General features: G+C 32.4%; 1 protein-coding gene and 1 long non-coding RNA gene across 2 annotated transcripts; one reads left to right on the top strand and one right to left on the bottom strand.

The window, feature by feature from the left end:
* Nucleotides 1–8,902, bottom strand: LOC139519897 (uncharacterized). Its single transcript, XM_071312190.1, has 2 exons — nt 8,814–8,902; nt 1–3,703 (listed from the first exon to the last, which is right to left on the bottom strand). The coding sequence occupies exon 2, from the start codon at nt 3,679–3,681 to the stop codon at nt 1,405–1,407; it is 2,277 nt and encodes a 758-aa protein (XP_071168291.1). The 5' UTR covers nt 3,682–3,703; nt 8,814–8,902; the 3' UTR covers nt 1–1,404.
* A 3,838-nt stretch (nt 8,903–12,740) lies between these two features.
* On the top strand, nt 12,741–14,456 carry LOC139519902 (uncharacterized). Its single transcript, XR_011663746.1, has 3 exons — nt 12,741–12,825; nt 13,931–14,005; nt 14,407–14,456. It is a non-coding gene; the product is annotated as an uncharacterized lncRNA (long non-coding RNA).
* Nucleotides 14,457–16,383: the final 1,927 nt, after the last annotated feature.

Below are 16,383 nucleotides of genomic sequence, written 5' to 3'. Positions count from 1 at the left end.
TAAACAAAACAACCTTTAATCATTAAAATATCAACATATGAAAAACATTTAACAATCAAAACAACTCCTGTTGTTCTCAAATTTATAAATTAAAAAAATGAACAATCAAAACAACTCCTATTGCTCTCAAATTTATAATAAATAAAAAAACAATGAACAATCTAAACAACTCCTGTTGTTCTCAAATTTATAAAATAAAAATGAACAAAAAAGCTTTCTACATTATAATTTATTACAAAAAGTTAGAAAAAAATAATTAAAAGCTCTTGCTTCTACATATACATATCTACTAGCTTCTTGTTATGAGACACCATTATATCTTTGGTATATGAATGAATTTCGGACTAGTTTGCGGAATACTTTTTTCAAAAATAAAAAAAAACAAATACTGTAGCAAGATTCCAGTATCAAGAAAAGTTAGTGAAACTCTAGAGCGAAAAACATGCGAAATCTAGTGTTTCCAGTACCACTTCATCGTCTATGTATGAATCAAATTTGTTGGTTAAATGACAGTGTTCCAACATAATAACAAAATTACATCACTGAAATGTGTTGCCTATTTTACTGATTTTAATATAGTTTTGTGTGGCAAGTATTTAAAATAAGGTTTAACTTTATGCATGATTTTAAAACTTAATATTATCAATGATTCATAAATATGAGGACAAGGTTAGATGAATCCTGCCAAACGGTCATGTTCACCCTGTCATTCAATAAATCAAATATAGTTGTTCACTGGTCTATGGATTCATGGATTCAGAATCATGCCAAAGTCACGTGACTTCTGTCTAACAGACTTGTTCATCTTTCAATGATGCCAAAGACCAAATATAGTTGTACTATTATCACTCATAATTTATTTTTCATCACAGACATTACAATTATTGACAAGAAAGAAGCGTCTATTTTTGTTGCATGGGTCTTAAATGTTACTTTCATAAACTATGCGAGCTAACTCTTACGTGTTCTAAATTCTATAGTCACCAATTTATTGTTTTTAACTTTTACGGTTCGTGTGAAAGACGATTTATCTATCTAATGCAATTTAAAATTAAAGGTTTACAGCTAAATAGTACAAGGGAAATAACTATGTACTTCTCAAATGAATAAGTAATTAAATACCAATAAGTGATGAAAACACAAGCTTTCATATGGTTTTTCAGTCCAAGAATCATTAAGGGGTTAATTTACCTTCAGAAAATACATGACTCGCCCACACTCGCCTATATATAGTTAAAGCTTGGAAACAAATAGTGCATTGTCTGAATTAACGCAAGAATAATGACAAAAACCAAACAGCAAGCAAATTTTAAAGCTATCTACTAGGATCACTGAACTAGTTCAATGTCAGATCTGAAATGTTAAGCCCTATCGCAGCAACAAACATAAATATATCTTCGTAATTTAACTATACACAAAGAATTCGAATTCCCATGTGTCTGGAGAATAAGAGTCTTTGAAGCAATCGTCTAGTCCATTCTCACGTATTCTATCTTGCATGAAGTTCAGCTTCTTGTCAACTGTTTCCAATCTGATGTCTGATAGAAGATTATTCTGTTTGCCTCTCAACAAAAAGTGAAAAGAACGCAAAAATGGCATTTGTTTTAACAAGTGAGGGTTATTAATGAAAAAGTTCGGAAGCCTACCCGATTCAAGCGCACTCTTTAAATATAAATACGCGTCTGAGATTCTGTCAGATATTAAAGAGAAAGCCCATTGGTCCGGTGTTGACTCCAGCAATAAGTAATACACAACAGTCTCAATCATATTAGTGTTCAACTCGCCACGATCCAATAGAGACTTTCTAGATAATGCTGTAAAAAGTACTTTGAGGACTTTAATGCAGGTTTTGTGACAACTATGTATTCCTGCACCTTCCATTTTCCTATTTACTTCATTCAAATACAATTGTTCGAAAGAACTGAGATCTAAACTCCAGATGACATCAGATCTGCCTAATGGTACCGGAACTGGATCCTGTCCTCTAGCACTTTTACTTTTGTATTCTTGTTGCGTAGATGAATATGCAGTTGCGAACAGGGGAACTGATTGAAACCATCCATGTATTGGTAAAAAGATGGCGGGAATTAATTGTACTCGTATTTCTGAAAGACCTAAGCCAATGACGCTTCGAGTGTCTATTGAAAGAACTATGTTAGCTAATGGAGAACGCTGTATGCGGAACGGCAGGCGGTCGATTAGTGACCTTGTTCCTGTATAAAGATTTTGCAATGCCCTATCAATCATCTCCTCAGCTATAAATGATACCGATTTTGCACAAAGGCACACATGACTTTTTTGCTTGATTTGTACTGTTTTTAAACATTTTGGTTCTGTGCACACATTGTTTGGTTTTGCTCGAAGAATTATCTTTCCAGGAGGAATTTCGTCAGATTTCATTTGGTCCAAAATTTCATAAACAAAAAAGTCTTTCCCATGAAAGTTCATATGAAAGTCAAATTGACTTGCATGTGCAACTTTTAGTCCTTTGCGCATACTTCCTGTTAACTTGAAATTCTCAAATTTGATTCCGCCTACAGACGAATTTGCTTCTATTTCCTTAGATACAAGATACAGGCTATAATTTACAATAAGATTTGCAACCTGAAGCTGTTCCATTTTTATAGAACCTTGATTCAAAAAGAACTGAAGAAGTTTTCTGGTTGAAGGTTCTCCAGAAATCGACATATTCAGATCAACATCAAAATCAACAGCCACATGATTATTCATTGCAATATTTTGAATCAGTTCCTCCCACGCTCTCTTCTCTAACGGATCTGTCGATTGGTCGTCTTGCTCTGGAAGATGAGGTGAGCTGCCGCGAGATCTATTCATTGACCTACGCAGTGGTCTTCTTGGTGTAGAATTCAAAGTATTGTATGTAGGACCAAATCCAAGATCAGAAACAGAACGAGTAGGTGAACTCCTACTTGGGCTTTGTCTATTATCCAATAAGAGCTTATCCATCATAGAAAACAGGTAATCAGTAGTATGTTTCAGGAATGTTAGAACAGGTACTTGTCTAGGTTTAGGATTAACGTGATTTGGGACTTTTGTAAAGACTTGATACTGCAATAATATTCTATCGTTTGTCACAGATATTTGAGATTTTACCCGTTCCAATTCTTCAATATGAGACTTTGAGTCCTCTGTGATATTGCTGTGGTCTAACGTGTGTGTTGGCTTAAATGCTGCAAGTTCATCGTCAGTATGTTCCTCATCATCTATTAACTCATTATTTTTGTCTAGTGCACTAGTGTTCGCATTTCTTTCAAACTTTTCTCCATGTTTAAGGCACCGTTTGACAATTTTATAAACCACTACACAAATGAAAATCGAAAAAAATAGTAGCAAAATATAAACTGAAAGGACGAGTGGTCGAATCTTCCATTCATATTCCCATTCTACGGGTTCTCCACATGGATCAATAATCTCTGGTTTAAGTTTGCTAATTGATGGTGTCGGAGGCGGAGGAAAAAGCGAAAATCGTTTGGCAGATTCTTTGATAATTGAAATTAGCCAAAATCCGGTGTCCCTCCAAGTTGTCGTATTATAATTGATTGTTTCATTACTGATATTTGAGATGTTACAATGTGGTATTTCATCTGTACACTTCCAATAGTGCACTTTGAAAAGAAATTTGTAGTACTCTGTTAAATTGAATGCGGGAGTTAAAGTCATCACCAAGTACTTTATTCCAAGTCTAAAAATATAAGATAACGACGTAATTATTATTTAGTAAATATTACGGTATTATAACGACTAGAACACACCCGCGAAATCGCGGGCATTCAGAGCGTAGTTTAAAGTATCAGTATGTAAAGTGTTGTTGGAAGAATTTTGTTAAATACAGAATGACTGGAGAATTTCAGCAAAAGTATCATAAGTCATAGGTTATTGGGGACAGGAAAATGTTTTTTTTTACCCTCCACCTTTATTTCCAAAGTTCACAAGTTTTGGTTTTCTATCAATTTCAATATGAACATACATTTAGTATGTTATGAACATTTATTTAAGTAAGGAGCCTGTAATTCAGTGGTTGTCGTTTGTTTATGTGTTACATATATTTGTTTTTCGTTCATTTTTTGTACATACATAAGGCCGCTAGTTTTCTCGTTTGCATTGTTTTACATTGTCATTTCGGGGCCTTTTGAAGCTGAGTATGCGGTATGGGCTTTGCTCTTTGTTGAAGGCCGTACGGTAACCTATAATTGTTAATTTCTGTGTCATTTTGGTCTCTTGTGGAGAGTTGTCTCAACATGGCAATCATACCTCATCTTCTTTTTTTTTTGTAATCAATGAATTTTGTAAAAGATTTAATGACTGGAGAATTTCAGAAAAAGTACCAAAAGTTCACATGAATAATTTTAGCGCTTATCTGTATATTATGAACATTCATTACTATATAAATAAAGCGTTTTTACTTTCAATTCTAAGTTTACTAATCGATCCATGGTGATCATTGATATAGTATACAGACCCTCTCTATTTAATAAACTCTGTGACTGCCGTGGATAGTAAACTTGAAAATGATAGCAGATAAAATTCTGAAAATACACTTTATTCGTAGTATATGTATGTTCAAAGTATACAGAAAAACGCAAACCGGAAGTCTAATCTGACTTAAAATTTCGTACAATGACGGGACAATACCCGGATGCCTTTTTTCTCGTTTTTCTCCTAAAATAACTCAATCTGAATAATCATATGAATGGATGACAAATGCGACTATGCACTGTACCTAGAGGACACAGAGGCGTGTTGATTAATTTATTGTGGAAAGCAGAGAAGCGACACCAAAAATGAGGTCTTCTCGTTTAATAGTATAGATATACGCGGCTTTGTATGACCTCATTAAAATCGAACACGGTGCACTGAAAGGTCTGATCTGACATTCCAATTTAAAATATGTATAGTTTAGGGTTGGGATATGAATAAAGTCCTATCTATTTAACTATTAATAATATACAGGGCGCGACAAGTCTCCTAGGAACAAACCAGTATGTTTTATTATGACAACTAAGATTTTTTGTTACTTAAGGTAGAGATCTAAACCATTTTTGAAAAAGGTCTGGCTAGCAAGTAATAAAAATATGATATTGATATTGAGGTGGACATAAAAATATATGATATTGAAGGTCAAAGGTCAAAATTAGAAGTTTAGAGATGTGGCACTCATGGCATATGATAAACTACTATATAAAGTCTCTGTCAAAGGATAAAATAGTAATAATCAGGATACTAGCATGCATCGAAAAATCCATTATTCTGATGTCAAGATCACATAACTGAAGGTCGTTATGACACACCATATTATGGTCATACCCCTATATGTCACATAGCATATAAAGCCAGCACAAGTATTCAAAGATAAAACAGCTGTGACCCGGAAAAGGTTGTAAAAAAGAAACAGACACACTTCTAAAACCTGACCTTTCGGTCAAGACACTATTAAAACACACACCCACACACACATACGGCGGACAGTGTGATAAAGAAGATTGTCACCCCGAGAAAATACTGAAAAAATTTGTTTTCGGATGAATATGTGATTTATATCATGTGTATTGAATAACTGAGCGGTGTACATATCTGTCTGGCAGATATCACATTACTGCCTGTCATTTATGAATCTTCTAACATAACTTGCGGTCATCCGATGTTCAGAACTTCAATACTTTGATTATATTAAGCAATCATGACCGGGAAATTAGATTCACCATATAAGCTCTGAACGTCTAACGAACAAACACACTCACAATCATTGTGAGATAAACCAAAGTGAAGCAAAATGTGTTAATATGAAATGTTAAATCTATGCAATAGTCCCTGAGAACTTTAGCATTGTCTTTAGAAATATTACAAGAGTGCACACGCTGAAAGGTCTCACCTTCTTTACTAACAATTAATATTATGTTGATAGTCCTAAATATAAAGCTTTACTACAACTATCACATAAACTTAACATGATCCAAGAAAATGAGGCCTACGTCAAATAAAAAGAAGGAGAAATACATGTACTCATTACAACCTTGACCTATTGCTTATAGTTTCTAAGACAGACTCAACCAAGAAAAACTAAACATTGACCAATGAACCATGAAAATTAGGTCAAGGTCGGATGTACAATGCCAGGAAGACATATACAGCTTACAATCCTTCCATACAACAAATATAAAATTGAGAATGGAAATGGAAATGGTAACAGTATACAAGATTGATCACGAAAAACATGCAGGGGCGACATGATGTCATTAGAGAGTGAAGAGAACTTGCTTCTTGCAAGACACTTTCCGTTAAAACAATTTGATATGGAGGCAATCTTTTTTTTTATTATTTTTTTTTTAAACTCCAACATGAGGCATTTGCCTCAATGTAGTTACGGCCCTGACAATACTATGTTTACATACATCACAGACATGTATACAATACAACTGTTGCCTAGTTTGAAATTATTTGTTTCCCCAAGATAGCCATGAGTAATATTCATGATAGTAACCAAAAACTGCAAAATTTCCTTAAAATAACCAATTCAGGGGCAGCAACCCAACAACAGTTTGATTGATATGGTTGAAAATTTCAGGACAGATAGATCTTGACCTGATAAACAATTTTAACCCATGTCAGATTTGCTCTAAATGCTTTGGTTTAAGAGACATAAGCTAAAATCTTCATTTTACCCCTATGTTCTATTTTTAGCCATGGTGGCCATCAGATGTATGGCAGGGTCATCGGACTCATTTTTTTAAATGGCCATTGCTATTTGACCGGCACCGACAAAATAGCAAATTTGCTATTTAGCTGGCTCTGTTTAAATTAAATCTCACTGGAATGAAAATGGAAGAATAAAAAATAATTAAATATAATTTTATATTTAAAAACTTTTGTTACTGTTACTCATATTAACACTTAAACTTTTAACTATCAAATTAAATAAATTCTAAAAATCAAAATGCAACTCTCAATTAGAAAAAAAACCTATCATCATGATAATGTACCTGTATATGACTTCACTGTGTCTAAACCACACCAGCAAAAAATGTTTCTACTTGATGGTATCTAATATCCGGCACGGTGAGGGAACATTTATAGAGAGAGAAAAGGTTGATTTCTGTTTATTTTATATTTGCTATTTTCATGATATTGAAGAATGCGTACACATATATAAAAAGAACCCTATCTACATATACAACATATGCACACATGATGCAGATGAAAGGAAGCCAGTGTAATGTGTAGTTCCTGTTTGGAGTGGCAACATTTATCTTGTGCTAGATTAAAACAACTTCCAAAGGCAAAGAATTGGTTTTGTAACAATTGCAAATGTTAAATCATGCATCCTTTTGAAATTTGTAGCAAACAGCTTTTAATCGTGTTAATATTGTCATTTTTATTGTGTACATAGTTTTACATAACACTATTTTTATCGCATGGCAGGATATTCAAACCATAGATTTTACACAGATTTGGACATCAACTTTTTTACAAATATTTTAGAAAAAAATATATTTAGTAATGTATATACATGTACAAATGTGTTTTCATGCTTTTAATTAATATTATAAAGTTTTAGTTATTTAATTCATTTTTTTGTTGTTGTTGATTGTACTGTATTTTTAATCCTTGATATTGTGATGAAATTATTTAAAATTATTATTTAGCTATTTTATTCTCTACTAATCACATCAATGAACAGTTTTATTCAGTGCCGGCTAAACATGCTAAATAGCAAAGGAGTAGTTTCAGTAAGACCCCTTTTTGGCCCCAAAATTAAGCAGTTTTGCAAAATTGTGAAAATGTAATCTTTTAGCTATTTTTTGGAAAGTAGAATGCTTCTGCTACATAAATATGTGCTGTTTTTGACAATACAATGCACATATATCGTGTACTAGCATCATAAAGTCATGCTAAATTACTGAAATCTTCACAATTATAGCATTTTAGTTAAATTTTAGACGGTTTCCGTCTTAAATGAAAGTGGCCGCATTCGTGTTCATTCATAATATTGAAATGTAAGTTGTATTTGATGATAATACATAACATATATAAAGGTTGAGGATGAACACGGATGCGGCCACTTTCATTTTTGACGAAAACCATCTGAAAAGTGACGTTTTTTGGCATATTTGATAGATTTTTCATATCTAAGCTTTGAACAATCGGAGCGTTTTTAATGACTACATCAGTTAAAATCTTTAACATAAACTAATCGAATCAATTGAAATAGACACTTAAGTGTTTAAAAAGTGTCCTAAATATCTCGTTAGATGAAACTGAAATTTGGGGCCAAAATCGGCCCTTACCGGACCTACTCCTTTGCTATTTTGCCTGTGCCAGTCAAACAAATTTGCTATTTTGTTGGTGCCGGTCAAATAGCCACTACCTTTTTAAATTAGATACCCTAATAATCATTGTGGCCAAGTTTGGTTAAATTTTGCCCAGTAGTTTCAGAAGATCTAAGATTTTTGTAAAAGTAAACGACGGACGACAAACGCCAAGTAATGATAAAAGCTCACTTGGCCCCTGAGCTTGGCCCATTGGGCCAGGTGAGCTTAAAATGACAAAATCAAGCAACCTTGAGTTGAGGCTCTCTACAGACTACACTGATATATTATGTGTGTTTATTGTGTACAATTGTAATCAATCAAGTGTAAAATTATGAATGTATCTACTGTAACAACACATGATGATTGAGCATTTAATGAATACTTATTCTGACTTCCTCGTGAACATTATGAATATATATGGAAGAGGCGGCTTTGTTCTTTTTTAGGAAAGCGCCGTATAACACAAGACCGAATGACGAAACTCACCACACACGTTGTAAATTATCATTCTATGTACAGGAAATCAGTTTTTGTATTGAATTGCCTCCCCTAGTCAAGTATTTTTATTTGTCGTAGGAGGATCTCTGTAGGAAACAATAGTTGTAAAAGTCAAGTGTTGCTGACGTACAGATGTAACTTTTATTTCGGAGACATCTATTATCACTGAACTATATAGTAGTCTACACAGTTTTGTTTAACCAGTGAAGCAAATTTGAAGATATTTTGGGGGCATTTCAAAGACTTGTTTCATCGCCATCTGCTGACGTACAGATGTGGTTAAGGGCTCAAATTAATCCTCAGATAACCAGCAATGTGATTTATTGTGCATCAAACTTCTATCATTATCGATTTAGAGTCAAGTCGACTCTAATGACATGTATTTTTTCTGTTAAATCCATTTATTTTTGCTTAAGTTGAATTTTGAAGACTGATATTTTCAAAAAAAAAAAGGGGCTTAAAAACTGTGCTGACTTTTTTCAATAATTGCGCAGTGAGTTTTTGACTGAGAATAGTATTAAATTAATAGTTATAACATGTTCACTAGTTAAAAATATAATTTTAGTGTACCAGCGCAATCGCAAACTTGAAATGCGCTAAAAATCCGAAGTCATTTCTTAAAGATGTAGTATATGGTAAAAGAGACAAAAAGTCACTAAAATATCCTGAATATTTTAGGCAAAGTTGAAATAGATGTAACAAAACATGGTTTCGTCAGTGTTGGGGTATGATAAAGTTGGAAAAAAAACTTTTGTACAGATAAAGGAACATGTGTATTTCAATGGAAAATGACAGACTAAGGAGTTGATTCTTCCTATATTTGCGTAAAAATCATGCATTTAGCAACAAAAATATATCATCTGAATACATAATTTCTAAAAGAAAACAAACTGGCAGAGGGTCTTCTTAATTATTTTTTTTTTCGATTTGGAGTAGTAGACTTAAGTAGTACTACTTAAATTTCAAAATTTTTGAGACGATGCCAATGGTACAGGGGTCATGATGCTGAACTATCCCAAGGAAGAAAGGGTGCGTGTTCGAATCTCACTGCCGGGTGTGCAAAAATCATCTATAATAAATGTAACTTTTATTTCGGAGACATCCATTATCACTGAACTATAGTACACAGTTTTGTTTAACCAGTGAAGCAAATTTTAAGATATTTTAGGGGCATTTCAGAGACTTGTTTCATCGCCATTTGCTGACGTACAGATGTGGTTAAGGGCTCAAATTAATCCTCAGATAACCAGCAATGTGATTTACTGTCTATTAAACTTTTATCATTATCGGGTTAAGAGTCAAGTCGACTCTAATGACATGTATTTTTTCTGTTAAAACCATTTATTTTTTTCAAGTTGAATTTTGAAGAATATTTTCAAAAAGAAGGGCTTAGAAAACTGTGCTTTTAGGGGAATTGGGACTTTCTCAATAATTGTGCAGTGAGTTTTTGAAGAATAGTATTAAATTAATAGTTATAACATGTACACTAGTTAAAAATATAATTTTTAGTGTACCAGCACAATCGCAAACATGAAATGCGCTAAAAATCCGAAGTCATTTCTTAAAGATGTTGTATGGTAAAAGAGACAAAAAATCACTAAAATATCCTGAAAATTTTGGGCAAAGTTGAAATAGATGTAACAAAACATGGTTTCGTCAGTGTTGGAGAATGATAACATGAGTTGAAAACACTTTTGTTCTGATAAAGGAACATGTATATTTCAATGGGAAAATGACAGACTAAGGAGTTGATTCTTCCTATATTTGCGTAAAAATCATGCATTTAGCAACAAAAATATATCATCTGCAACACATAATTTCTAAAAGAAAACAAACTGGCAGAGGATATTTTTATTATTTTTTTTCGATTTGGAGTAGTAGACTTAAGTACTTAAATTTCAAAATGTTCGAGACGATGCCAGTGGTACAGGGGTATGCTGAACTATCCCAAGGAAGAAAGCTCGCGTGTTCGAATCTCACTGCCGGGTGTGAAAAAATCATCTACTATGATATATGAAACTTTTATTTCGGAGACATCCATTATCACTGATAATTTCAGTATTGTAATCAGGTAAGAAAGGCTTTGTATGAAGAGTGATTTTGACGTCACAAACTTAATGTTGATGTAGTTTATATGGCAATACATATTTAAATTGAATTGAAAATATATACAAGTCGAACTTGTTAATAACAAATTGTCGTCTCCAATTTAAGAACGTCACTTGAATGTCGACAATCAACAGAAATTAACGTATCATGTCCATGTAATTTAATGAGAGTGAATAAACCAGTCCAGGAAGGCAAGACAAAGACTAAAAGGTTATTGAAACATAGCCACATATATGATTTGTGCATACATAGCAGTGTTCTAGTCAGGATTTGAAAAGGGCAGTGTGCTAGTCAGAAAAAGGGCAATTTAACTCGTACATGTCATTGAAAAAAGGCTATTTTAAACTGAATTTGAGTGTAAGGGAACAGTACCCATCATTTTTTTTCTTTTTATCAAATAATAAATATTAAAAAAATATATTACATAAATACATACTGCCACCATGAGACACCCCTCATTGGTGAGAAGTTTTCTATATACAGAGTTGTGAGAAGTTTTCTATATATACAGAGTTGTTAGAAGTTATCCTCCTACATTAGTAAAAAATAAAATACATCTAGATGATACACGTTTAAAAGTTAAAAAAAATATATAGCATACATGTTCCTATTTATTTTATGGTGATTCATTTTCAAAACAGTGTATATATGAATTGACACTGGACAAATTCAATACAAGTTATGTATTGAAAGCGAGACAACTCCAAAATATTTTCAAAAGTCAAACACACCTAGGTGCGATCGATAATTTTACATTGGAATGTGATCTTTTGTTCTAACAACCAATCAAATTTCAGTTTGCAGTAACTGTCTAGACAAACAAAATTATGTCGTTTTGAAAGTGTTATTGCGTAAAACATTATACAGGGCCATAACTAGCCTCTTTTAATAGTGAGGCAGAAAAAAATTTGACGAGCCCAGAAGCTCTGAGAAAAAAATAACGCAAAGTCGTGCATTTTGAGGGTTTCCGGGACTCTTTCTTTAAAAATACATTGAAACGCAATTTATTTTTAGCTATTTTTTTCGACAATATTCTGGTCTCAAAGCAAAAACATAGATTCATGGTAATTTATTTTTAGACTTTTAGGTTTTATGGACAACATTATAAGCAGCAACCATTTGATTTGGGAAAAAAAGTTTGTTTCCAGTTTTGATCAGTTTTTGGAGAAAAAATAATTTGTTTTTGATTCTGAGGGGAAAAAAAAATTTCCGCCTCAGCTGCCACTATATGTAATGCTAAAATTGAAAGGAAAAAATTGTTTTTGACTTGTCGTGAAAAAAACAGGCGCAGGCCACAGACGAAAAAAAAATCCATAGCAATTAGGTCCCGTGCACATTTACTTCATATTCCTTTATTTTCTGTTTAAGGGTCTGAACACGACTTAATGCAAGTTTAACCCTTCAATGTAAAAGGTCATATGGCAATACATTGACTTTTTTTACATGCATGAAATATTTGCCACTGGACGTTAAGCAATCAACAATCAATCAATATATAGGACATAGTCTTAGTATAAATCGGACATTTAAGGTAGCGCCATCCTCATATTTAAAATGATATTTGACGTGCATTATATTAGTAACAACCAAAAGGGTCAGTCATCTTGAGATTGCTAACTATACAGTATTTTGTTGAAGATCTCACAGAAACAGTAATGTGTTTTATTTCTTATAATTTTATTAGACTGTTATCCTGTTAGAATCAAATGCACTAATATTAATGGTGTAGAAGTTAGCATGCAGGAAAATGAGCATCGAAAAATCCATATTAGTTTCAATGTTTTACTGTAGTTTTATAAATTAAAGTATCTTTTTTCCAGTATGTTGTACTTTATGTCAGAAGAAAATAAGAATAGATGCCAATGATGCAGTACTTGAAGAGGGAAATGAGGTAATAATAATATCTTGTTTTAAAGTAATCCTTGTATCTTCACAAAAGGTTCAGCATGTGTTGAGTAATATATGGCATACAAAGTCTTCACATGCCAGGATAAAGGCTCATTTTACTACATTCCCTGAGTCGAGAAGCCTTGAAAAATTTATATTATATTGGAAAGTCTAAAAAAGAAGATGTAGTATGATTGCTGATGAGACGATTCTCTACAAGATATCAAATGACACAGAAATTAACAACGATAGCCAGATAGGTCACTGTATGGCCTTCAACAATGAGCAAAGCCCATACCGCATAGTCAGCTATAAAAGGCCCCAAAATGACAAATGTAATACAATTTAATTATCAGAGAAAACTAACGACCTAATTTCTGTAAAAAAAAAAATGAACCAAAAACAAATATGTAACACATCAATAAAGGACAACCACTCAATAACAGTTCTGACTTGGGACAGCCACATACATACAGAATGTGATGGGGTTAAACATGTTAGAGGGATCCCAAAACTCCCCCTAACCTGGGACAGTGGTGTTACAGTACAACATAAAAATCTATTTCACAAATGATACTATAACTGAACAGGGTATATTTATTCTCTATGCAAAAATGGTCTAAGGATGATGCAAAAGACAAAGAAATGGCACTTTATCACTCTCCTTCATAATGACGCTTTTTGACGCCACCCCCTTTACTCCATAATGACGCCTTTTGACGCCTGTGTAGTACCTCAGTTGAAACAATTTGACTACAAAGTGTCTGCAGTAGACTTAAGAAAATTTGTATCCAATATGAATAGGAATATCTGACTCAAATTTATTTGATGAAATATTTGTTTTTCACAATGCATTAATACATTAAAGCATATTTACAGCATTTTATTGAAAAATTCTATGCGAATCAAGTATGCAAAAAAAAATTTCAATGGAGGAAAGGGTTATCTGGAAAACCAATAGTACCTATTGTACCCTGGTTTCTATTCAATATATTGTACATATTTACAATAATATATATATATATATATATATATATGAATTTTATAGTAAATCACGTATTATCATCAGTATACTGTATCACGGACATTTTAATTATTTTTTTTTCCAGGTGAATGAACCAGCTTAATGTACGATCAATTCAGCAGTTCAGACAGAGTTTGAGTATACTGATTACTCAGAAGTTGTAAGTTAATATATAACTTAATGTGTATTTTAATTAATGAAATATCTTAGAGTCTCATGTTAAACAAGAAAAGTCAGTACCAAATGTATAAAACAATAATTACCTTTGATTGAGAGAAATCTTGGAAATTGATATTAGTAGCAAACTTGTTATGCTGTTTATAGTATTGATTTTATTTTTATTCTCCATTTTAATTAACTGAATCTATTTTGTGCAAATAATTATCATTCTTTCATATAGTGATTTTTTTTCTTATCAGAAATATAAATTTACTTCCACTACATAGAAAATATTTTGTTAAAATGCTATTGCCCTATATATTTAGTTCAGATACAGTGATTATATTATTATATATATAGATCCAGATAAAAATTCTTGAATAACCAATTTTTATTTTATAGGTTAAATCAACAAGAAGAAAAGGGAATATGCCAACATGTCCAGAAAAGATCACCTCTAACCTTTTATTTTTCAGAGTGATGTAACAAAGACAAGAGGATTGAATTTGAGTGAATGCAGTAGCATAATTTCTGAAAGTAGCATGGAATTTTTATCACAGGTATTATTTTGTATTTTTACTTCTTTTCATAGTAAAACTAATGCTTGCTGCTTTACATTTGTAAGAATTGCATCCAAATTCATGTATTACAATGCTCCTTATAAAAAAAGGAATGACTACTTTTCTAATAATTTGTATAAATTGCTTATTCTTATTTCTTGACCAATTTCAATGGATTTTTTCAAAGTTTTGAATTTTTGGGGTTCTTTGATATGCCTAATGTAACTGTGAATTCTTATTTTTGATATTGGATCCTCTTTCAAATTGGTCAACATTACAGGTAAAAAAGTGACTAAGTTTGATTTAACAAAAAATTAATACTTGGGGTTCTATGATATTCTAAATCTAACATTGTACTTATATTTTAGATATTGGACCCAATTTTCTATTCTGTCTACAGGCCCAAAAGGGTCCAAAATTAAACTTGGTTTGATTTGATAAAAAAATTGAAATTTTTGGGTTCTTTGATATGGTGAATCTTACCATATTTAGAACTTGGATTTTGTGACGCATTATCAAATTGGTCCACAATTACGTATAACTTTATATGAATAGAGATAAACTGAATTCAGCAAAAAAGTTAAATGAAGTCAGATCTACAAATAAGTTGAGCATAACAAAATTATCAATTGACTCACTATTGGAGTTATTGCCCTTCAAAGTCATTTTTTTACAATATATGATTACTTAGATCGTCTTCCATGAAACTCCTAGGCCAGATTCAAGCAAACTTGGCCACAGTCATAACTACTCCGTTATCTATTATTATTTTAACATTCCTGAGTTCTGTCTGTTTACAATGGACGATTACTTATTTTTGTAGTAGATATTAACATCAATTTAACCTTAAATTAATTTTGTCTCAAATAATCATGTGAATATAATGTAAAACCAGTAGAAACATAATTTTCATGATTAAATATTGTGATATTTACATGATAATCTCATGTCTCAACAAATTTGGCTTACTATTAATGCTCAACTTGTGTTATTCTTATGTTAGAATTACACTATTCTCACTCTCAGTCTGTGAACAAAAACATTGAATTGATATTCCTATTTCCATTTGCTCTCTTCAAATTTTAGAATTAAATTATAAATTTTTAATTTTTAGGTGATACCGTGATAGCACCATGTATAGAATATTGGCGCAATGTGGAGCACAAGTGAGAACAAGTCTTGAAGGCATAGGTTAATTTGTTGCTGAAGGAGGAAGTGCAATCCGTACCATCATAGATATCCTAGACGAATTAGCTAAGATGAACATAATTGATCGAGAAAAACGCAAAGAATTTTCTTCATTGCTTCTGCAGTGTAAACAGTATCTACAACAGATTTCAAGGTAAAATTGAGATTGGAAATGGGGAATGTGTCAAAGAGACAACTACCGGACCATAGAACAGACAACAGCAGAAAGTCACCAACAGGTCTTCAATGCAGCCAGAAATTTCAGCACCCAGAGGCATACTTCAGCTGGCCCCTAAACAAATATATATACTAGTTCAGTGATAAACTCCAAATTTTACAAAAGAAACTAAAATTAAGAATAATACAAGACTAACAAAGGCCAGAGGCTTCTGACTTGGGACAGGCACAAAAATGTGGCGGGGTTAAACATGTTTATGAGATCTCAACCCTCCCCCTATACCTCTAGCCAATGTAGAAAAGTAAACGCATAAAAATACGCACATAAAAATTCAGTTCAAGAGAAGTCCAAGTCCGATGTCAGAAGAAAGAAAATAAATAAAATGACAATAATACCTAAATAACAACAGACTACTAGCACTAAACTGACATGCCGGCTTCAGGTAGTTTGAGG

This window comes from Mytilus edulis, chromosome 4, assembly GCF_963676685.1.
Source record: "Mytilus edulis chromosome 4, xbMytEdul2.2, whole genome shotgun sequence".
Taxonomy (NCBI): Eukaryota; Metazoa; Mollusca; class Bivalvia; order Mytilida; family Mytilidae; genus Mytilus; species Mytilus edulis.
Note: the sequence above shows the minus strand (reverse complement) of the source record. Positions and strands in the feature narration are given on the sequence as shown.

Coding starts and splice junctions, on each gene's coding strand:
- LOC139519897 (XM_071312190.1), bottom strand. CDS start 3,681: ATGACTTTAACTCCCGCATTCAATTTAACAGAGTACTACAAATTTCTT.